The sequence below is a fragment of the Branchiostoma belcheri genome, unplaced genomic scaffold (genome assembly GCF_001625305.1).
Source record: "Branchiostoma belcheri isolate BF01 breed outbred unplaced genomic scaffold, Haploidv18h27 scaffold107, whole genome shotgun sequence".
NCBI lineage: Eukaryota > Metazoa > Chordata > Leptocardii > Amphioxiformes > Branchiostomatidae > Branchiostoma > Branchiostoma belcheri.
In genome coordinates, this window is record NW_017802458.1 from 371,656 (window position 1) to 396,152 (window position 24,497).

At 40.6% G+C, this 24,497-nt stretch overlaps 1 protein-coding gene across 1 annotated transcript in view; it reads right to left on the reverse strand.

Annotated features, from left to right (window-relative positions):
- Nucleotides 1-222: 222 nt before the first annotated feature.
- The window catches only part of LOC109479953 (WD repeat-containing protein 86-like), a 34,892-nt gene continuing 10,617 nt past the window's right edge, over nucleotides 223-24,497 (reverse strand). The window contains exons 3-5 of the mRNA XM_019782037.1: nucleotides 1,753-1,888; nucleotides 1,361-1,464; nucleotides 223-576 (exon numbers count right to left, since the gene is read on the reverse strand). Coding sequence (XP_019637596.1) covers nucleotides 319-576; nucleotides 1,361-1,464; nucleotides 1,753-1,888 — 498 coding nt within the window. The 3' untranslated portion in view covers nucleotides 223-318. The remainder of the gene's footprint in view (nucleotides 577-1,360; nucleotides 1,465-1,752; nucleotides 1,889-24,497) is intronic.

The following is a 24,497-nucleotide window of genomic DNA, read 5'->3' on the forward strand; positions in this document are numbered from 1 at the left end:
GTGCAAACTGGGTATATTTGTGATTGTCTCGAAAATAAGGGACCGAAATTTTACAGCTTTGCTTGGATAATCGTTTTAACACAAAATAACCAAATACTGGCAACATAATATTATGTACAATTTACTACAAATCAATAAACCAAATGGTTGAGCCAAATAGAACAGATATTGGGTGATAAAATCAACACCAAACATATCCATATTTTGCAATACTAGTATATGACCAGGAAAAGGAAAATGGCGCATGTTCGGTGAACGCCTACGGCATGCCGCAAAATGGTGGCATTTCACGACATGTCGCAAAGGTCTGTCACTGTTCTACACCATGTCCATCACTTCCCGCTCTTTCCTTTCCTGCTCGATTTTCTCGCGGCTCCGCTTGTCGTACTCACTCAAACCGGTAGAGGGCCTGCTGCGGTAGCTCTGCTGGTCGATGTTGGAGTTTCTGCGCTTGGCGTTCTCCTTGTCTTCCTCGTCCTTCTTGGGCTTGCCCCAGTCTTCCGCCACCAGGTTCTCGGCGTTCCACACCTTCAGTGTTCCATCGTGAGACGCTGTGAAGAGTTTTCCGTCTACAACCTGGCCGGGGAGACAGAAGAGAAAAGGGCACGTGTTTAACGTTTTCAGGTGACGTCATTGTTGCGTCCGCCGCCATGTTGGTGTCCTATTTGTATTTCAAGGAAATTATAGCTCTTGGAAATTTTTGGTCTACAATCTGGCCGGGAATACAGAAGAGAAAAGGCACGTGTTTAACGTTTAGACGTCATTGTTGTGTCCGTCGGCATGTTGGTGTCCTATTTGCATTTCAAGGAATCATAGCTCTTGGAAGCTCTCTAAAAGATTTTAGGGCCCTTATAAAAATAGACGCAATGCGTAAAGGTTCTGTTCCTTCACTTGCGTGTACCTTTGCTGTGATAGAATCTCGGACAGTATCCGCCGCCATTTTGGTGTCCTATTTGCATTTCAAGGAATCATAGCTCTTGGAAGCTCTCTAAAAGATTGTATGGCCCTCTCAAACAGACGCAAGTGAATGCGTAAAGGTTCCGTTTCTTCACTCGCGTGTACCTTTACTGTGATAGAATGTCGGCAGTGCTGTATCTGCCGCCATGTTGGTGTCTTATTTGCATTTTAGGGAATCATGGATGTCGGGCAGTGTCTGTATCCGCCGCCGTGTTGGCGTCTTCTTTGCATTTTAGGGAATCAAGGATGTCGGGCACTGCCTGTGTCCGCCGCCATGTTGGCGTCTTCTTTGCATTTTAGGGAATCATAACTCTTGGAAGCTCTCTCACATAAACGCAAGTGAGTGTCTACAGATAAAAAAAAGAGAAAAACAGAAGAATATTGACGAACAAGACCGACTTACCGCTACAGCATTAATGATGTACTCGTGACCCCTGTACGTTCTCTTCAGCGCTCCCGATTTCGCATCAAACGCCCTTGCGCATGCATCTCCGCTCCCTGTAAATACTAGAAAAAGAAACGTCGTTTTCAGTCATATTGACAAAATACCAATGCCAAATATTAAATGGCAGCTTTCAACGCTGAACATATTCAATGGTCATTATTACGTACCTTAATTGATATTCGATCTTCTTATTCATTCTATATCAATCTTTACTAGAAACAATGGAAACAAGTGATACGCCCCTAAGGCGTCGCCAAAAAGTATTTTATTACTCCAATCATCCTCGTTCACAACAGTGGCTATCCCCTCATTTGCATACGCACACTATTTGCATATTTGGGAATACTTACAGACGCCTTCGTGGAAGGTCATGCAGGACACGGTGTGTTTCTGTCCCTTGTATTCCCGGGTGCGGTCCCCGAAGTCCACCACCCAGCACTTCGCCGTGTGATCAGAACTGCCCGTGTACATCAACTTGTTACTGATCTGTAAAATATAACAAGGGAACATTAGTTTTCATTTAGAAAATATACATTTTTGCATGCAGACGGGGGATGCCATAAACTTCATGCAACTTGCATGCAAAATATACATTTTGCATGGACGCCATAAACTTCATGCAACTTGCATGCAAAATATACATTTTTGTATGCAGATGGAGGACGCCACAAACTTCATGCAATCTTGCATGCAAAATATACATTTTTGCATGCAGACGGGGGACGCCATAAACTTCTGCAACTTGCATGCAAAATATACATTTTTGCATGCAGACGGAGGACGCCACAAACTTCTGCAACTTGCATGCAAAATATACATTTTTGCATGCAGACGGGGGACGCCATAAACTTCATGCAACTTTTAATCCACAAGATATAGTCTAGTGTTCAAAGTAATGCTTACAGTTATCTGTTTTCCTTACATTTTTTTTCTGTTTCTTGCAATTTGTATTTGACCAAATGCTTGCAATCAACTTGTGCTATAACTGTAATGGTATTGTGTTAAAACTAATGTTATCTATTGTCCAATGCAGTTATGTAGCGTGCATATGATAGCGTTGAAACTTTGTCTTGCTTTCACTAGCACAAAAGAGGACAACTCAAGAACTAAGAACGCTGTTTGCGCGGACTTAAAGTGTCTTGAAGATAAATTGGGCATTTCGTTCCCACACAAAGAAATATTCCAGATGAAAGGACCGCGTACACGGCAAGAAAACTCCAGACCACACACAAACTGTGTCAAAATAAAGTTATCGGACGCAACAACAATACGGATGACAGGTTTTTTGTTCTGTTTCCGTTTCTCTAGTTGCCCATTCCGCTACAAAACATTAACATGTCGTGACCCGATAGCCTTTCGCATTGTTGGGAGATCACTTATAACACGAATAGATTATCCCTATCGATATTTGAAAGAGTATACATTGCAATCGGTGCAATAGCTCAATTGGTACATTGAGAGTGCTCGCTTTGTAACCGGGAGGTCGTGAGTTCAAACCCCGGCTGGGTCATACCAAAGACTTTAAAAATGGTACACACTTCTTTCTCTGCTTAGCACTCAGCACATATGAGAAAGAGTATGGGAAGGTCAAACACACAGCACTACCAGCGGACTAGCCCCCTGCTGTAGTGCCTTGCACAACTGTGTGTCGCCCAAGGGCTACAGAAATGGAGATGGGCACCACCCTACGCTCTGCATAGGAGCATGGGAGACCTTCATACATTGCAATCTACAAAACAAAAGAATTTAACTTTAATTCTTCACATTCTCATCTTTCTTTGATGTAGCTTTATACAGGTTACAATATCTTCTTTTAAGTTTGAAAATACCCGATGTAATGTTTGCCAAAACAGACGTATCACAACTGTTTATATTAACATGTGACCCTCTTTAATGTGTGTATACAGATCATTTGTACCTGTCACTGTGTTTGTCTGTGACTATTAACAAAGTGACACCGTATATAAAGGGTTATAACAATGGTAACAAGTATCATATACAGTGGCGATGGTTTTTATAGGGTTAGGACGAACACTTCGGCATTTTAGCATCACTATTTTAAATTAAAGATAGGAGGACGTCTTCTTTGGAAGATGCGAGAGGTGAGAGGTTCTAACCCCGCTTGGGCACAATGTGAGGGTTTACATTAATCTTTTCGGATGGGGACGTAAAGCCACAGTTTTGTACAGTAAGTACAAGCTGCGTAAGGCCGGGCTGTAAGGTTTGAACCACCCACACCGGGAAGGTCCCCTACTCGTTTCGATAAGTGTGGTGGGTTCTTTAACGTGCGTGGGGTGTGGCTCTCCCCAAACACGGGACCTCCAATTTTAACGCCCTATCCGAGGGACATCCCTAACCGAAGCTAGGCACTCATTTCCACCTGAGTGAAGTGAGAAACGTCGTGTTAAGTGCCTTCCCTAAGGGCATAAGATCGGTGGCATCGGGCAGGATTCGAACCCGGGACCTCTGGGGTTTAAGCCGAACATTCCATTTAACGTCCTGTCCGAGGGACATCCCTAACCGAAGCTAGGTACATTTACACCTGAGTAAAATGAGGAAAGTCGGGCAAAAGAAAGGGCACAAGATCGATGGCATCGAGCAGGCAGGATTCGAACCCGGGACCTCTTGGGTCTGAGCCGTTGCGTCACACGGCTCCACGGGTGACATGTGCTAGTATTGTTGCCAGGGTATTGGTTTCCTTAGATCAAAACCATGTCGCCCCATGGGACTAAACCTTTACAACCTTGCTCGTAGCAGTCACTATCGGTGATCATAAATAATTACTGTGACACTCGTGTTATGTCTGATGCTCAGGCCCAAGAGAACGCTTTTCGCTATTGCTACTTCTGACAAAGTGCAGACTAGGATGTCACTTGGTTTTCAATCCTCACATTGAGTCACAAGAAATAGTCTCCAAGCAGATCCCTGTCGGTGGCAAAAAAGACAGTATCAAATTGGCCAGGCATCCATTAGCCAGAGAAGGCCGCCGGCCACCGACGGGGGACCAGAACAAAAAAAAAACGGCCATATATAAAAATGTAACGATCATTCCCCCACAACCTCTGCTTGGAGAGTAACAAGAAAATGAACAACTGGAGACGTCCACAAAAATGAAGAAATACGGACGAAATAACACCACAAAACACGCAAATACGATGCTGAGTTACCCAAGAACTTTTAATCTTAATATCGCGACCTTACATACTGCCATGCCCTTTACAAATATTTGAAACACTATTTGACCTTTATATGTATGTATATGCCTAGAAGTATACCCGACAAACTACATGGGAATAAGTGTACGTACCTACGCACATACTTGTAATTTTGTAAAAGTGTGGGTTTATAGGCGCTACCAACTGACCCGGCCAACGGGTCTAAACCTTTTCGGCCGAGCGGTTAGAGCGCCTGGTTATGAAGCAGGTGCTCAGGAGGTCGTGGGTTCGAACCCCGGCCCGGGACCAGTGAGTTTTTATCTGTTTCTACTCTGTTTCCCCTCCTGTTTCTTACAATTTTAACCGCAGTGGTGAAGCTAGTACTAAGTGCTATATTATGTGTTATGCATCCTTATTAATGTTTCTGTATTTTAACTTTATCATGTGACGTTTCATTACCATTTTTTCTTCAGTCACAAATTCGTTAAAGTTCGTTATGTATCGAAAGCGTACCAAGACGAAAACAGTTTGCAATGGCAACGACCTTCGTGATGTGAAAAAAATCAACTAGTCGCGCCCCTTCCTCATTTTCCCCCTAGTTCTATCTCTTGAATATATAGTTACCTTCGTCTGCAATTAGACCGATTTTTCACAAGAATAGTTGCACTGTTCACTACAAAGTAGACATGTGAATTATTTATTAGCTATAAAAATTTGCAATTTGAAAGCAGTTAAGATGATTGCTTGGGTGTGGCCAAGACGAAGCGTTGCCACTGGTAACCAATTTTCCGGTAAATTATCCATTGAGTAAATTGCATGAATGATATACTTCTACGGAACACAAATCAACAAGAGCCGTTGCTATGGGATACGCCATGGACTAGTGCATCTTGGGAAACAAATATGGCCGCTCAACACCTTGAAATATCAGACGTGTTTTGATGTTTGAACTGTTGCCGAAGCGTTGCCATTGGCAACCAATTTTCCGGTAAATTGTCCATTGAGTAAGTTACACGACTGATACTTCTATGGACCACAAATCAACATCAAGCGCCGTTGCTATGGGATACGCCATGGACTAGTGCATGTTGGGAAACAAAATGGCCGCTCAACACCTTGAAATTAAAAATTTCATACGTGTTTCGATGTTTGAACTGTGATCTGATAGAAATGACAACTGCGTCATATGAAGTACACCTTTCAACGCTATACTTTATATGTTGTGAAGAACATAATGCAGATAATGTCTAAGTTTGACACACAACAGTGAAAAACTATGCAAACCACACCCAAACCATCCTACCACAACACCAGTCACTCAGAGACTCCATGTCCCACATGTAATGAGAATATTGAAGATGAATTTCACTTTGTTATGACATGTCTCACCTATAGAGAAGAAAGAGATTCATTGTTACAGACTATTACCACTAAGACAAAATTCACCCAATCTGGTACACAGTACGATACATTCCATGAATTATTGTCATGTCCTACTACCCTATCTGCTTACGTAGGTCAATTTCTGTACACCTTATTTCATAAGCGAGACCAAATCATCAATTCATGAACATATTGTGACTCATATACTGTATAGATAGTAGTTTGTAGTAAGAAATGTAATAAGATAGTTTAGTTTTGTACTATTGTTGTATTACTGCCACACATTGTACCATGTACGATTGTCGAGCAATAAAATCCATTCATTCATTCATTCATACTATTTTTTCGACCTCGCGTACGTTGAACTACTTCTTCAGTAGAAAAACATGCATAGCTTACTTCAAAGGAGGAATCATATGTGACATCCAAAGATACAACACTTGACAATAACATTCACGTGTAAAAACATGTCCTGGACAATAATAGCCAGTAGGTATTGAGTAACACAAGAATACACAGGGATATTATGGATTTCGCTAGCGGAAATTCAAAGACTACAAAATACAGGGATGCTTTTGACAATAGATGACCTTCTGACAGACGGTCAACGAGGAATAACAGATGATGCAATAACGGACGTCGTGTTTTTGTCAGTGTGAACAAAAATATCCTTGAATTTGTAATAGTAGATCAACGTATTAGGCACAAGTCTATTTTTTCGCTGCGAAAGCGGCAAACGCTTTGAATCTCCTATATTCTGTCTGAGCTGTAAAATAGATCCATATTTCAAGGGTTGACAGAAATTGAACTTGAGGTAAAGCCTTATATGAACAGGTGATTGTGCTCTATATAAGCAAGGACATTATACAGAAGTATAATGTCCTTGATATAAGTAAACAAAACATTGTCGTCATACTGGCGTCATTACGAAGGTAACATGGGTAACGCCCCAGAACTGTGCTATACAATGCAGTCGTTGTTGAACTTATATAGAATATGCTGCCCTAAAAAGTGTTGTATCTCTAGATTTCACAAATGATTCTTCCTTTGTAGTAAGCTCTACATGTTTTTCTACTAAAAAGAAAGTAGTTCAACGTACTCTAGGTTAGAAAAATAGTCAATGTTTTGCAGGGAAAGCCATAATATCCCGGTGTATGTAGTAATTTCTAAAGTGCATGTTATTCTATAGTGTTGTATCTTTAGATTTCACATTATAATTCTGTAGTAAGCCCTGCATGTTTTTCTACTAAAAAGAAAGTAGTTCAACGTACTCTAGGTTAGAAAAATAGTCAATGTTTTGCAGGGAAAGCCATAATATCCCGATGTATTTAGTAATTTTTAAAGTGCATGTTATTCCAAAGTGTTGTATCTTTAGATTTCACATATAATTCTGTAGTAAACCCTGTATTTTTTTCTACTAAAAAGAAAGTAGTTCAACGTACTCTAGGTTACAAAAATAGTCTAAAGCAGGGGTTTTTCTAGAAAAATTTAGCATGAGGGAGCAGATCGCAAGCATGACAAGGAACGAAGCGACCGAGAGGGGATTTTTTAATAAGAGTAGCCACTTAGGGTTCAATCTGAAAATTGGTATGAGGGAGCTGGCTGGTTACATGAGGGAGCAGCTCCCTTATTCCCCTGTTTAGAAAAACCCCTGTAAAGAGACGAAAGCTTCAGACGAGTCTCTTCCCCTATTATCTAACTGAGCTATAAAATAGATCCTTATTTCCAGGTTTGGCAAAAGATCGAACTTGAGCTAAAGCCGTATGTGAATAGGTGATTGTGCTCTATATAAGCAAGGACATTATACAGAAGTATAATGTCCTTGATATAAGTAAACAAAACATTGTCGTCATACTGGCGTCACTACGAAGGTAACTTGGGTAACGCCCCAGAACTTTGCTATATATAATGCAGTCGTTGTTAAACTTATATAGAACATGCTGCACTAAAAAAGTGTTGTATCTCTAGATTTCACATATGATTCTTCCTTTGAAGTAAGCTCTACGTGTTTTTCTACTGAAGAGGAAATAGTTCAACGTCCTCTACGTTAGAAAAATAGACAATGTTTTGCAGGGAAGTCCATAATATCCCGGTTTATTCAGTGTTTTTACGTGCATGTTATTCTATAGAGTTGTATCTTTAGATTTCACATATAATTCTGTAGTAAGCCCTGTATTTTTTTCTACTAAAAAGGAAGTAGTTCAACGTACTCTAGGTTAGAAAAATAGTCAATGTTTTGCAGGGAAAGCCATAATATCCCGGTGTATGTAGTAATTTTACACGTTATTCTAAAGTGTTGTATTAGATTTTGCATATAATTCGTAGTAATCCCTGTATGTTTTTCTACTCAAAAGGAAGTAGTTCAACGTACTAGAGGTCGAAAAAAATAGTCTATTTTTCGCGGCGAAAGCTTCAGACGAGTCTCATCACCTATTATCTAACTGAGCTCTAAAATAGATCCTTATCTTCAGGGTTGGCAAAAGATTCAACTTGAACTAAAGCCTTGTATGAATAGGTGATTGTGCTCTATATAAGCAAGGACATTATACAGAAGTATAATGTCCTTGATATAAGTAAACAAAACATTGTCGTCATACTGGCGTCACTACTAATGTAACATGGGTAACGCCCCAGAACTTTGCAATATAATGCAGTCGTTGTTGAACTTATATAGAATATGCTGCTCTAAAAAAGTGTTGTATCTTTAGATTTCACATATAATTCTTTAGTAAGCCCTGTATGTTTTTCTACTGAAAAAGAAGTAGTTCAACGTACTAAAGGTTAGAAAAATAGTCCATGTTTTGCAGGGAAATCCATAATATCCCGGTGTATTTAGTAATTTTACACGTTATTCTATGGTGTTGTATCTTTAGATTTCACATATAATTCTGTAGTAAGCCCTGTATGTTTTTCTACTCAAAAGGAAGTAGTTCAACGTACTCTAGGTTAGAAAAATAGTCCATGTTTCGCGGCGAAAGCTTCAGTCCTCAGTCCTATTATCTAACTGAGCTATAAAATAGATCCATATTTCCAGGGTTGGCAAAGATTAAACTAAAGCCTTATATAAATAGGTGATTGTGCTCTATATAAGTAAATGAAATATTGCCGTCATACTGATAACGTTAACTGTGAGTTTGGCGTCTGAAGTCTACATCCTACAATGTGTCATGACGAAGCTGTATTAAACTTGGGCAACGCCCGTCTAGTGAAACTGGCTATATAGAATGCAACATTATAGCAAGTTTTACGTGACTAGACGTTCTTTGTTGAACTTTAATAGAACAGGATACATTGAAGAGCCTTAGAAAAAAATATAATTTTTAAGCTGTAACTGGGTGAATGTCCCGTAGGTCACTATATGTTAGCCTCAATAGCAGGCTTGTTGGTGGCGCTTTTATGGGTTCTATGATGTGCTATACTTGGTTTCTGATAGCTGCACAGCACTGCCTGCTATGAAGGCTAACTACAAGTATGTGGACTGTTTTATGAAGGCTTGTTGTGTGGACTGTTTTTTTCGAAAAGGGGAGGCAACTGTTTGATCTGTTTTTCGAAAAGGGGAGGCTAGCTGTGTGGACTGTTTTTCGAAAAGGAGAGGCTAACTACTTAGTATGTGGACTTTTTTTTCGAAAAGGGGAGGCTAACTGTGTGGACTGTTTTTTTGTAAAAGGGGAGGCTAGCTGTGTGGACTGTTTTTTAAAATGGGAGGCTAACTATGTGGACTGTTTTTCGAAAAGGGGAGGCTAGCTGTGTGGACTTTTTTTTCGAAAAGAGGAGGCTAACTACTTAGTATGTGGACTTTTTTTTCGAAAAGGGGAGGCTAACTGTGTGGACTGTTTTCAAAAAGGGGAGGCTAACATTGTGGACTGCTTTCCGAAAAGGGGAGGCTAACTGTGTGGACTGTTTTTCGAAAGGGGGAGGCTAACTGTGAATTGCTGGAGTGAGATCATGATCACTAACAAAAAACGCGTAAAGCAAGCTTCAAATTTTAAAGGCATCCAGTGTGGTTTTTAGGGGTTGGAAACCAGGAAACGTCAATATTCTAGTAGTCAAGTTGAAACAACACCATCCCAATGTATATCGACATTCATAAAGCAAAAATCCCCAAAAGTCTGACGAAAAACGGTTACTGGAAGGACCTGGGCTGATTTTTAGGGTACCACCCAGAAAATAAAGGAATAATCTTGGGGCTTGTTTTAAATGCTTTAAGTATGAAATACTGATTGAAATGTGCTAATGTGAAGCAGTATGTGTCAATATCACACAGATTGCCTTATTCAGAATATTTCCAGTTTTGCTGCCCTGAACTTGCATTGGATGCCTTTAAGTTTCTGTATTGAATGAAGAAGAATATTAGTGAATTTTAAATATCACATCTATGAGAATTACAGCGTCTTTGGGGAAAAAAACGAAATTATCATTAATATTAACGCTTCGGTAAAACCGGTGTAGAATTTATGACAATTCAAGGTTTGTTTTGTAAACAATACCACGTTGCTACGGCAACAAAGATTACATGAGATATGTCGCTCGATAATTTCATCCTTTGATCGCAACTCACCGCCAAATATCGTCTGAAAATGACGTCACAGCGACATGGTTTCCGTGACACAAGTTCAGTTCCCTTTGTTCTCCCGCCACATCAATTTTTACCAGAGACAACGTTAGATTGCAAGCCTCATGAATAAAAAATGACCACTCTTCATCTTCCATGATAGATACAAGAGACCGTCACTGTCCCAAGCTGGATTCCCTCTCACACAGATGTCGCATCCCTATCCCTCTTTTACAGATACTTTCACGGTCGATGTTCAGGAGAACTTGCACTTCTTGTTCCGCCGCTCAGAACCTTTCAGAGTGCCACTAGGTTCTCTTCCAGTTCTCATCAATACACCCTTAACGTACCTGTCTCCAAGTCATTTTACAACAACAGCTTCTTTCCCCGGACTGCAAAATTATGGAACTCTCTTCCAAACAGTTGCTTTCCGTCCGACTACAATCCACAAAGCATCAAAACAAATTAAGGTCCACCGCCATCTCCTGACATAACTACATTATACTCACTTTAGTACCTCTAGCTCTATGCCGAGAAGTGGCCAAAAATAATTGGCCTTGCATTGAGCGACACCGTTAAAAAAAAAGTAAAAACTGACATCACATCGGAAAAATACTTTTCATCAATCCGTATAACAAAGCCTTTATAGTTAACATTACCAAATTAAGAATCAGTTCACACAATTTAGCAATAGAAAAAGGTCGGTATAGTAATATACCAGCTAACCAGAGACAATGTCCCTCATGTCAAAAAAGTGTTGAAGATGAATATCATTTCATAATGACCTGTCCTACATATACTTTAGATAGACAAAAATTAATGAAAATGATCACATGTAAAACTGGTAAACCTCTCCCAAAGACAAACATAGATATTTTCAATCTACTTATGTCATGTCCCGACTCTATATCTACGTACTTAGGCCAATATATATGCAGTGCACTACAAAAGAGAGAAAGTACTGTAACAGATAGCAACGCCTAATTCACATCATGTCATACGCCGTTTACGTTCATATTCCTGTAGTAAAGTAGTTTCTTAGAATAGACCTGATTGTATTGATCACATTGTTATTGATGCCATACATTGTACCATGTATACAGCTTCATGTAAATGTAAACTTCATTCATTCTACCAGAAGAGAAGGTCTCCCGTGCTCTTGCCCGAGCGTAGGGTGGTGCCCATCTCCATTTCGTAGCCCTTGGGCGACACACAATTGTGCAAGGCACGTCCGCTGTGTGTTTGACCTTCCCACACTCTTTCTCATGTGTGCTGAGTGCTAAGCAGAGAAAGAAGTATGTACCATTTTTAAAGTCTTTGGTATGACCCGGCCGGGGTTTGAACTCACGACCTCCCGGTTACAAAGCGAGCACTCTACCAATTGAGCTATTGCACCGGTTCGCTAGAATTACTAGAATTAGTGAAATAATTAGATGCTGAGCGACAGTATCTTCTCTTCCTTGGTCAAGGCCAACCTATAAACAACCAGCCACTTTGTTTAACAGAAGTGGTATAAGAAAAACATTGTCACAATTCTGGACAGTTTCTTGAGCCTACAGAAATATTCGGTGTCAGAAGCGATTTTTGTCGTGTATTTATGCATAATTTATGCGTGTGGTCGTCTTTCCGGCTATAAGATCCAGAGTGCCAATTATCCGGTGGATTGAAGTGGAATGACATTGTGCATCATTCCGGGTTACATGGAGACATGAAAACTGCTCTTTTGAGAGTTCTATTCTCTCCGCTTCATGCTTGGCTACCTACTAGCCATTTTGTAACTATAACTAATAGCTGGGACTGTTAGGTACCTGTTATTTCCAATATTCTTGGTATGGATTCAAGAAAAAATATCAATTTGTCACTCGTATCTTATTCTTTTGTCAACAGTATAGGCGAAGATAATACGTAAATCAGATGCCACAACAGATATCTTTGTCTATAAGTACCCCAAAGCTTATATACATATAATGACAAGAGCTCCGTGGGTGACCTATGACTTCTGTATGAATACAGGAGCTTAAGTCACGATAATATGAGAGATTGACCCCATTCAACATGGCTTAAAATGTTTTTTTCGTCCTTTGAAAACGGCACATAAATTGATACACGTTCGTGACAAAGAAAAAATGCACAGGAAAACCTCTCCATACTGAATGATGGAAGGTGTACCGTGTAAGAGAGGTGCCCAAAGCAATTTATCATATAACAAACCGTCCTGCAGTTCCAGAACAAGCTGCTAGGGGGCCCAAACTCACACAAAATTTACCCAAGCACAAGAGCTACCTACCATCCAGCATGTCCAGATCACGAGATATCAAAACAGGAATTTCCATAACAAGCCGCTAGGGGGTCCAAAATCTAATCATTTCTAGGTCTCATCAAGACCTACCCACCTACCAAGTTTCATGACAATCCACCCAAAGCTTCTTGAGTTATTGTGCTAAATTACATACACACATTTGGTGTATGGTATGATAACAATTAATGTTTGTTCCGATTGGGATAAAATGTCACAATGTTTCTGAAGTACTAAGTACGCTCCAGATAGGGTTTCCAGATGAACATATTATGTTAATTGGCTAAATTATTGACAGCTAAGGCAGACGAACTCTGACCCAATAAGATCTTTAGGATAAGAACGTGGTTGGACCACATCATGCTGTCACCCATCTCATCAAAATACGGTTTCCAGATAAATATATTATGTTAATTGGCTAAATGATTGACAGCTAAGGCAGACGATCTCTGACCCAATAAGATCTTCAGGATAAGAACGTGGTTGGACCACATCATGCTGTCACCCATCTCATCAAAATAAGGTTTCCAGATAAACATATTATGTTAATTGGCTAAATGATTGACAGCTAAGACACCCAATAAGAGCTTCAGGAAAAAAAACGTGATTGGACCACATCATGCTGTTACCCATCTTATCAAAAATTGGAATATTTTTCCCTAGTATAAAGTACCAGCGTTGAACTAAAAAATAAATAGAATTTTTGAATGTACGACACCATCTTCGTATCTTCAAAAGCCATGACAAGTTTATTTTATTTTCGTGATGAATTCTATGTACACATGGTGCCTGTGTATACATAAGGCCACAGCAAGTAATTTTTATGGATGACATCAGCGCGCGCATTAATTTTCGACTGATTTTGGAAATCAGACACTCTGACAGTGGTCAACATGCCGAAAATGGGCAAAGATGTCTGATGCCATGCCGGAACGTGGATGGCAGATAGATATGACGAGAGGAGACAAGAAAAGGCTCTGTTTTTTTTTATGCAGTGATACTTGATACTGGCTGTGTATATGTGATGTTCCCACTGAATCAAAACCGTTTGTACAATAATTGAGTCAACATTTGAAAATGTAGAAGTCTTGTTTTTTTTCGCCCGCTCGCATTAGATTTGGAGTCTGCGGATGATGTCATCCATTAAATTTACTTGCTGTTGCCTAAAGGCGACTGTCCGCCTTCCATTCGAGCGATCATCTGGCCTAGAAACCTCTAAAGATGACCTACTGATAAAGTAAGAATGTACGATGTGTCAACACTTTTTCTAGCGAAGCAGTCACCTAGATTGTCATTCAAGCGACTCACACGGTAAAAATGACTGTAAATTCAAAGATGGGTGTCTTTCAATGTGTCTATCATTGCTCTGAATGTGTAGATATTTATCTGTGCAATCTTTGCATTGCAAACAATATGTGTCAGTTAAAACTTGCTCAAGTAAAAAATCTTTGTGCCAACAAGTCTTTGTGCAAACTTATAAGAAGGCTATTGTTGCAATGTGTCAGTTCAGATTGGGATCATGTCAGATTTTATCAAGTTTTAAAGAAAGACACTACCGAGTCAAAGGGTTTCAAATGTCCGTTTTTATCAAAAGTGTTCCTGGTAGAAAGGCAACTAGAAAGGCAACATTTGCAACGCAAATGCATGATGTTTACCTTCGCATATGGTCTGCTCTGTTAATTCTTACTCAAACACATCCATATATATGGTCAGACAGATGTCTAAATCCCTCCTGCTATAAAATTGCAACATGATGTAACACTAGTTACCATGGTAACAGACAGTCTGGTTCAGGTTATTGACCTTTTTGGTTTTGAGAAGAAGAAGAAACAGGGCAAAAACAATATGTTTTCCTTTGGAAAGTGAGTAAATGAGTGAGTGAGTGAGTGAGTGAGTGAGTGAGTGAGTGAGTGAGTGAGTGAGTGAGTGGATGGGTGAGTGAGTGAGTGAGTGAGTGGGTGAGTGAGTGAGTGAAAGAGTGAGTGGATGGGTGAGTGAGTGGGTGAGTGAGTGAGTGAGTGAGTGCCTGACTAAGTTAGTGAGTGAGTGAGTGAGTGCCTGACTGAGTGGGTGAGTGAGTGAGTGAGTGCCTGACTGAGTGAGTGAGTGAGTGAGTGAAACTACTAACATAATTCTACCCATTGCTCGTTCTTGCACTTGTTCTCGAGCCCTGCACTAGTAGTAGTCATTGTACAAGAGCAGTCCATGAAGTGAAGAGAAGCATCGCTAAACAAGCTCAGTCCTGAAACCGGAGTACCTTTTGCTGTGGCGACAGTTTGGCAGTCCTGCCTTACCTACAGCCACACATTGCCGACCAGGCACTAAAGTATCAAGCGGTGAAAGACAGACGGGGTTTCCCGGTAAAGAGATCGCCATGGTTTCCTGAATACGGTGATGTGACACCTCACAGTTTATTTTTTGGTCACCCTGGTACCTAAACCTTGCCAGTTGGGTGTGTGCGTGGGGAGGGGGGTGATAGCTATTTTATCTATACAAGAATGGGCATATTGTCATGAAAGTTCATCTGTAATAATCATGGTAAAAGTTTTGAAGTGATTAATCATTAATTATCCCGATGAAGGCAACAGTGGTCGCTGAAAATTGGATCTCTGTGAAATCTAGTGTTGGAATAAAGTTCCACATTTTGCTCATCTTGGCATAATTTACATATGAAGGATAACCATACTAGAGCAGCTATTTTCGGGGTCGTCATGGTTAAGTTGGAGGTGTGATTTTAGAAGATTTAACCTAGCTGCCAGGTAGGAATGTTTCTTTTTATTTGAATGTTGAATGTCTGTCGGCTCCTTTTGTGTGCCTTTTAGCTGGCACCACTTTACTGACTGGTGGCGACAAAGTCATGAGGAGGAGGGGGGGTATAATCTTACTAATCCCACCGCTGCCACCATATGTAAAGTGCCGATATTCGGAACCTAAGATAAGAGTGACGGTCTTGACACAACAAGTGTACTTGTGCCCTTGGGAAATGCACTTTACACGACTTTCCTCACTACGCTCAGGTGAAAATGAGTATTGTCCTGTCATGTATTTGTCCCCTGTGTTGGTGGCGGCATTAATATAAGTTGAAAAACTTGAGGGTGCCGTCACCACGTCTGGTGATTACATGTTGGAATAAAAAAACACAAGTGTACGCTCTAGACTGAGGCACTTTAAGTTTCTATCGTCATCACTAACATCAAATAAAGTTCTAGATGAGGTGAGTTACAGCCTTACATGTGACAACAGGTGGCACAACTGCTTCACACGGACCTGGCATGGGCCTTTGTCAGGTGCAAGTTGAACCCGTACAGTTTGTAGTTAGTTACCTTGGCATCACTTGACCAAGCGTGAACAGTGTTGAGGGAGAGAGGGGATGCGTATCGGAGTGAGACGAATTTACTGCTATATATAGATCCAATGCTGTCATGGCCAGTGCGGATGATTCGGTAATTCTGAACCAGTTGCTATGTTTCGTCTGAGGTGACACCAAACAAATAGTCACAGTTGACACACGATCAGCCCCTACACTGTCATCCTTCAAAGCCAAAGCTTGGAAATCCCTCTGGGATCCATATACTGTTTAACACATTACATACGTTCGTAGCTGATTTGTTGAGATTTTCAAAACCTTCGCGAGGAAACCGAATCAGGACCGCCAACTTCTAGTAACCCGCAAACTTATATTTATCGTCGTTAAATGCAATAACATGACGTCAAAGGACAATATGGATCTCGCGGTTTCTCGCGAGAACTGTATATTTACTCAACTACGGTTAGCTCATCCCGCGTACTTATCTTAGGCCACAGCAAGTAATTTTTATGGATGACATCAGCGCGCGCATTAATTTTCGCCTGATCTTAGAAAAAAAAAAAAGAAATTTTGTTGCCTTCTGACAGTGGTCAACATGCCGAAAATAGGCTGTCTGTTGCCATGCCGGAAGGTGGATGGAAGATAACTATAAAGAGAGGAGACAAGACAAGGCTCTGATTGAATGTTTTGTTTCTTACTTTGATGCAGTGATATGTGATGTTGGCTGTGTATATGTGATGTTCCCATTGAATCAAAACCATTTGTACAAGGATTGAGTCAAAATTTCAAAATGTAAGAACCTTGTTTTTTCGGCCCGCCTTGTTTTTTTTCGCCCGCTCGCATTAGATTTGGAATCTGCGGAGGATGTCATCCATAAAATTGACTTGCTGTGGCCTTATGCCTAAAAAGGCACAACTCGTAACGCGGCTTTGAGAGCAATTGTGATGTACTGAACCCGGTTTGTGTGTTGCGTGGCCGGAATGTGGTCTGACTAGGGTACAGAAATAATCCCTGATGGAGTCATTTACGCGAAGGCTTTACGTTTCAATAGCTTATTTTGCCACCTGGTAATAGCTACTAATACTAGTGTACAAAGGGTTACGTAAAGGATTAGGGCGCCCTACTTTTTTGTTGATAAATTATGGTAACGCATTGCTTGTTACTAGAGTTTGCCTATGGAAAGATTGAGAAAAAGTAGAAAAAGAAGAAAAACATAGATAATGTGTACTTATGGTGCTACTAACTGGTGGCAGCGGTGGGATTCTACATTAAAAACATTAGAACTGACTTCTATGGTCAATCGCAGAAAATCCGGAATAGTATTTTCATCACAACTGTATGCAAGCTTTGAAAGTTACCAAGAGAATACATTGTCCACAGTTCGCAACATCGATATTCCTTTTAGTTACCGCTGTCCGATACTCTATAGACGAGTGGCGAACGGTTTTATATTTCATCGCCGGGACCCGCATACATTTCTGCGGACGGTATGAACCATTTAACCTGGTGGTAAGGTATGGAGCCACACGCGTCCTGACTCCCAATTATATCTGTAACTGTACACCAGCGCTGGCGCTCAGGGAGAGACACGGAACCTAACATGACCTGACGGGTTCGAGTCCTGCTGGGGCATGAATGACTGTTAGGGGTTGCATCCGCCCTTTCGGATGGGGACGTCAAGCCGACATTCGCGTATATGGGAGAGCTTAATTAGGACCTAACATGGCCTGACGGGTTCGAGCCCTGCTGGGGCATGATTGACTGTTAGGGGTTGCACCCGCCCTTTCGGATGGGGGCGTTAAGCCGCGTATATGGGAGAGCTTAATTAGGACGTTAGCTTCAGGTGTCGAATTTCTGCACGTATACGTAAAAGAACCCAACACACTTACTTGGGAAGAGCAGGGTTGAACCGGTGTGCTATGCGGGCTGTGACAAAGTGTAGTGTAGACTGGTTTATTCGGCAAACAAGAACACAGGAACACTAAGAAGCTTCCTGGCAGCCATGATGGCTGAATTGCGAGGCTTCTTTTAACAAAACATTTCGACAAAATATATACATTTATCGATATTTTAAAAGGCACAGTTACATTTAAATCACCAGGGCGTCAGTATTACACCTCCACATACCAAGTTACATAGCTGTCGAAATACGTGACGTTTCGCATAAGTGTGATGTCGGCCGTTTTTTACGTTACTTACAGACAACTACACATTCTAACGTCAGTAGTCCGCTAAAAAGACAGTAGACAACTAAGTAACAAGACCCAACAAATAGCTCTTTGTGAGGGAAAGTACGAGACTGACAACCTGGCCGATAATCTTGTCAAGGCGGCGCCGCTTGGAGACTTTACTTTAGATCACAGACCAGACGGCATGTAAACTAGCAATGACGATACCATACTTCGTGTTCTGGTAGTTATAATAAGTAATTGTTAACTTACAGGTGGTTGTAACGACTTTCGGGTGGTTATGATAACTTACACATGGTTATAATAACTTATCCATTATTTCGGCTTATAACAGCCAGAGTTACTAGTCATAGACTATTATTAAGGGTCAACCCTGGGAGAAAACAAAATCGTTAGGTATACATTTACAATGTACAATAATACGTTGAATCATACAATTATATAAAAATTATGAGAACTATACATTATGGAATAGTAGGGTTACTAACATTGGTAAGTTTCCTAGTATGTACATAGTTGCCGAGGTAGTGATATTGACAAAGTTTACCACATTGTCACATGCACATATACGAGTAAGACTACACCAGGGACGACTTTGCAGTTGCAGAAAAAATTACATGTATGGCTCTTCCTCATCATATTTATCACATTCTTATAGATCTAGATCTATTCTGACAACACAAAGAAAATTTACATCAACGTTTGACATAACATCAGTGTTTCACAGAACAACTCGCAATGTAGTACATGTTGCCCCCCCTCCACGCTGCTACTTCGGAAATGCAGAAAACGTAACATACCATCGCTCAACCGCATCAGAACGCAAATACAGAAATAAATCACTACAGCAGACCGTAACGGACCCCATCAAGGTCTCATGTTACCAGTTTTTCACATCGTACACACCTGAAGCACATACTTCAACATACCAGCCCCCCACTGTTAGGCCACAGCAAGTAATTTTTATGGTTCACATCAGCGCGCGCATTAATTTTACCTGATTAAAAAAAAAAGAAATTTTGTTGCCCTCTGACAGTGGTCAACATGCCGAAAATGGGCAAAGACGTCTGTTGCCATGCCGGAACGTGGATGGCAGATAACTATGAAGAGAGGAGACAAGAAAAGGCACTGATTTAATGTTTTATATTTTACTTTGATGCAGTGATGTACTTCATTCTTTTTATATGTGATGTTCCCACTGAATCAAAACCATTCGTACAGTGATTGGAAACTTTTAATTTTCAGTGACAAATGGGTATTATAATATTTGGCAGTAAACTTGACACATAACAAGGTTTATGATGTCAAATTTTGAAAATGTATGAATAAATATGAAGAGAGGAGACAAGAAAAGGCTCTGATTTAATGTTTTGTTTCTTACTTTGATGCAGTGATATGTGATGCTGACTGTGTATATGTGATGTCCCCACTGAATCAAAACCATTTGTACAATGATTGAGTTAAAAATTTGAAAATGTAGGAACCTTGTTTTTTTTTGCCCGTCTTGTTTTTTTTTTCGCCCTATCGCATTAGATTTGGAGTTTACGAAGGATGTCATCCATAAAATTTACTTGCTGTGGCCTTACAAAGCCTCCTTCATATGATTGATTGTCAGGAAATTCCGCCTCATGTGGGCCAACACATAGGCGGACTGTTCTTTCTAATAAACCGAGTCAAACGACAACACAGACTTTTGTTGCGAAGAATTTGCAAAAGGCACGTATACTTTAACATACAACAACGGTGCCTTTGGTACTTGTGCACAGACGGACCATATGGAAAGCACACAACGCCATGTTTACCTAACGTTACTTCATTGCTCTATTTCTTTTTTTTAAATCTTTCTTTATTGAATTTTCCAAAATAAATTAACGGTAACAAAATATTTCTCTATATGCTATATGCTCTATTTCTTATGGCAATATTTTTTTCTGGTAAAGAGGGAAGGTGCAAGTTCCCAGAATGCAACACTTGGACGACCCCCGCCATCTTGAATTCAGCTTTAATATTCTCATGACCTTCCAACTAAGCCGACATTGTCAAAGAAAAGACCAATTCATGCCGTCGGTTTCACTTTGGGACTATTTTTGGTTGTAATTATGTTTACCGAAGGAAAGCATATTGTTTTTGCTCTGTTTCCTCTTCCTCTTTTTCTCCAAACCAATAAGGCCAATGACCTGAACCAGACGTCTTTCACAATACTGGTGTTGCAATTTTATAGCAGGAGGGATTTAGACTCCAGTCACCATATATGTAGATGTGTTTGAATAAGATTAAGAATTAACAGAGCAGTCCATATGTGAGGGTAAACATTATGCATTTGCTTTGCAAGTGTTACCTTTCTAGTTCTATCTTTTTTTCTGAATCACAATCAATTATTGTGGCAAGAGAAATACCCACTTCTTCACGTCCACCATTCGGAAGTTCCACGACAAGAATGTTTGTTTAAATAAAGAAAAACGTAGATAAGATTTGATTGACGTGTCTGAAGTACGATAAGTGAACGGAAGTATTCCGGTGGCCATTTGTAACGTGGAGTCTATTATCTTATGTCAAACTAAGGTGCAAATTTCCTCCGAATTTTGGCACTCGTTGCGGCTAGCTGAAGGAAAATCACCACAACTGTATATATCAAACATTCAACAGTAAACTCGTGTTTCTGTATTTCTGACAGAACTTGGCATCAGGAAGGTTTTAATGATGATTTAGAGAATCCACGTGGTAGCAAATGTGCTGCTACATTCAGTCACGTGTACATGTCACCAGTGATGCTGAGTTAAAGACACAAATATGCGGCTACTTTCAGTCACATGTTCTGTTCATGTAGCCTCTACCAGGCTTCGGAAGCGAGGAGTACAGAGTGGAAAAGAGTAGGAATTGGTCAAATTGACAGATAACATGTCAGGGGAGTTGTTTCCTAAAGAGGCCAACTCCCAGCGTTTACCAACCGCAAGCCTGGTCGAGGCTACTGTACATGTATGTCACCAGCTCTAGCAGTGGACGAGTGAATCGGCACGTGTCCAATCACTTCGCAGGTTACAAGTTGGCACAACAAAGATTATATCAGCTCTCCTTCCGGTCACATATGGTTTATATATCAGCGATCATGAAGGAAAGATCACTCGATAGCCTTCATCACATTTAGACTGTTAGACCGCATGTTTATGTATGTTCGGTTGCTAGTTCTTGCTACTATGAGCCCTATGAGTCATCTTTCATCAACCTCTGTGTAGGCTTAAGCCGTGTTTAAGTGAAATCGCCCAAACCGCGATTCGGGTAACTCACATTCCTCACATCTGGTGAAACCGTGTCCAATCACAATTCGCTTGACCTACATTTATTGCTGTTTGATGATAACACGCACGGTGTCGTGTTAGTAATGTCAGCGGTCAACGACCTGCTTGCTGATGCCCCCCTCCCAGCGTATCTCGGCCGAATGCCGACGTGGTCCCGCCAGAGGCGGTGAAGCTCGCCCTAGAACGGACACATTATTTGACCATTACTGCTCTTAAGTTGCTGCTACGTAAAAGTTGGTATTGCATATAAATAAAGAAATATCACCCCGTAATCCACGACCAGGCGAAGTTACATTGAAATCACATTGCGTTCAGACGCAAATCGCGATGCGGGGAAACCGATTCGAAACCACCTCTAGAAGTGGCTTGGGATCGAGGCGCTTTCAATGTGATTTCGGAGCGTTCACATGGAGCCACTTGAAACCGGCTTCGGGGTAAACCACATGTAAACCGCCTTGGGTGACTTCACTTAAACACGACCTAATTTTCGATGGAGGGGGAAGTAGGTTGCATGGCGTGAGAGATACCAATATGTGACTTGGGTGGGGTCCTAATGGTTTGAAAGCTTAATGTCCGCCATTTTTCACTGATCATATTGGACAAGACTTAAAATATACATGTATATGAAATACTGGCGCCGACAGGTGCGCAATGCATGTTGGGCGCTAACGGTATATTTTGGCACATTTTAATCAGCATTTCATATTTTGGGCTGTTAAAACTGCAGAAACAAGCCCCAAGATGAGTCCTTTATTTTCTGGGCGGTACCCTAAAAATCAGCCCAGGACCCTTCCAGTAACCATTTGCCGTCAGAATTTTGGTAATTTTTGCTCCATGAGGGTCAATATACATTGATACAGTGTGCTTTCAACTCAGTATGTAGATAAATGACTAGAATATTGGCTTTGAAAAATCGGGTTTCCAAACCGTAAAAAACTGCACTGGATGCCTGAGAAAAAAAGAAGAATGAAAACACTGAAAGTGCAAATGGTTTCTGAAATATTTTCCAAGAGATTCCTTCCTCAGAAAGGGCTTGAGTCACCGTTTGGGCTCGTCCTTGCTTACTTCAAACTTATAGGTTGGTTGCATTGAATGTTCAATACAATTGAAACGGACGTTTTGTGGCCACAAACTAGGCTTTCAAACAGCAAGACCGTCTATACAACATTATAACAAGGAATGCTATCTGTCACCAAAAATCCAAGACCATAGCATGTTCAGGGCAACAGATACAATGTTCTGCTGCTGTAGCAAAAAAAATTAAGGTCAGCCACCAGGAGCCTAAGACCTACCAACGTACCAAATATCACAATCCATAAAGGCGTTCTGAAGTTATGCTGACTACAAATGTGCGGAAACACAAACACAAACACACACACAGAAACACACACAGAAACACACACTCCAAAAACAATACCTCCATTTTTTAATGGAGGTAATTACGTCATTTCGGACTGCTAAACTGCCCCCTTAACTTCTGACCGACTTCTTACGACGCTATAACTGTCACCAAGTGTCTGGGGAGAGACAGAAGCCAGGCCAAGCAAAATATTTGCTCTATCAACATCTGTTCAGGAAACGTCTGGACATTTGGCGGGAAAACAAAACAGACGACAACACGGCCTGAAAGAAAAACATTTCAATCCGTCTCTTACCTGCCAGCCACAACGTAAAGCTTATACAGGCTGAACAGTAAGAGTAAGTAAGAGTACAAAGCAAGGATTTGACTCTACATTTGGGTTAAAACCTTAGGCCATGGCAAGTAAGTTTTATGGATGACATAAGCGCGCGCATTGATTTTCGCCTAATTTTTGGGGTGAAAAAACACGAAATTTTGTTGCCTTCTGACAGTGGTCACCATGCCGAAAATGGGCAAAGATGTCTGTTGCCATGCCGGAAGGTGGATGGCAGATAACTGTGAAGAGAGGAGGCAAGAAAAGGCTCTGATTTAATGTTTTGTTTTTTTACTTTGATGCAGCAGTGATATGTGATGCTGACTGTGTATATGTGATGTTCCCCTGAATGAAAACCGTTTGTACAATGATTGAGTCAAAATTTGAAAATGTAGGAGCCTTGGTTTTTTCGGCCCACCTTATTTTTTTACCAGCTCGCATTAGAGTTGGAGTCTGCGGAGGATGTCATCCATAAAATTTACTTGCTGTGGCCTTACATGCCAACTACAAAGTAAAGCTTATAGTTATACAGGCTGGACAAAGCAAGGATTTGACTCTACATTTGGGTTAAAAACCTTACTGTTGTATTTGAGTATGAACCATTTTTCTTCAGTAATTTTAGCAAATGGATTTCATGAATTGAATCTAGATACCTATGTGTTTAAAAGTATGCCATGTTTTCAAAACGTTGGTATCGTTTACTTGTGTTCTAAATGTCTGATTTCATAACCGAGAGATAGAAACTCAAAAATCGTAAATATTGATATTTTTCAAGCTTATTCATTGTCGTTTTAATATTAAGTGTACAGTTATTTACGGATTTGTAAAGGAAGCGTAAAGATATTAAATATGTTTACGTCGTATTTAAGCACACTGAAAGGTGACGAAAAGGCGCGGAATTCGCCTTTCAGCAGCCTTTACGAAGTCGTAAAGTCTACTGAAATATTTTCCCACCTTTAAATAATTCTTTAAATATTGGGGAAAGTTTGCTTAAATATCGGTTTCGTGCTGTAACTTCCATCGACATGTAAGATTTTTAGTGGCTTTTTCGCCCAGACATAGACAAAATGACCAGGCCCTTTCATGGAGTTCCAACAATTCGCACAATTCGAACTGTTTGCCCCTTTTAGGGGATGGCATTTACCGAGACACCACCACGGTCTAGTCTCTGTCACCACGCTAAGTTTGAGGAACGCTATGTGGGCTCTCCCGCCAAGTACGACCTGTGCTTGTGGCGCCGTGAC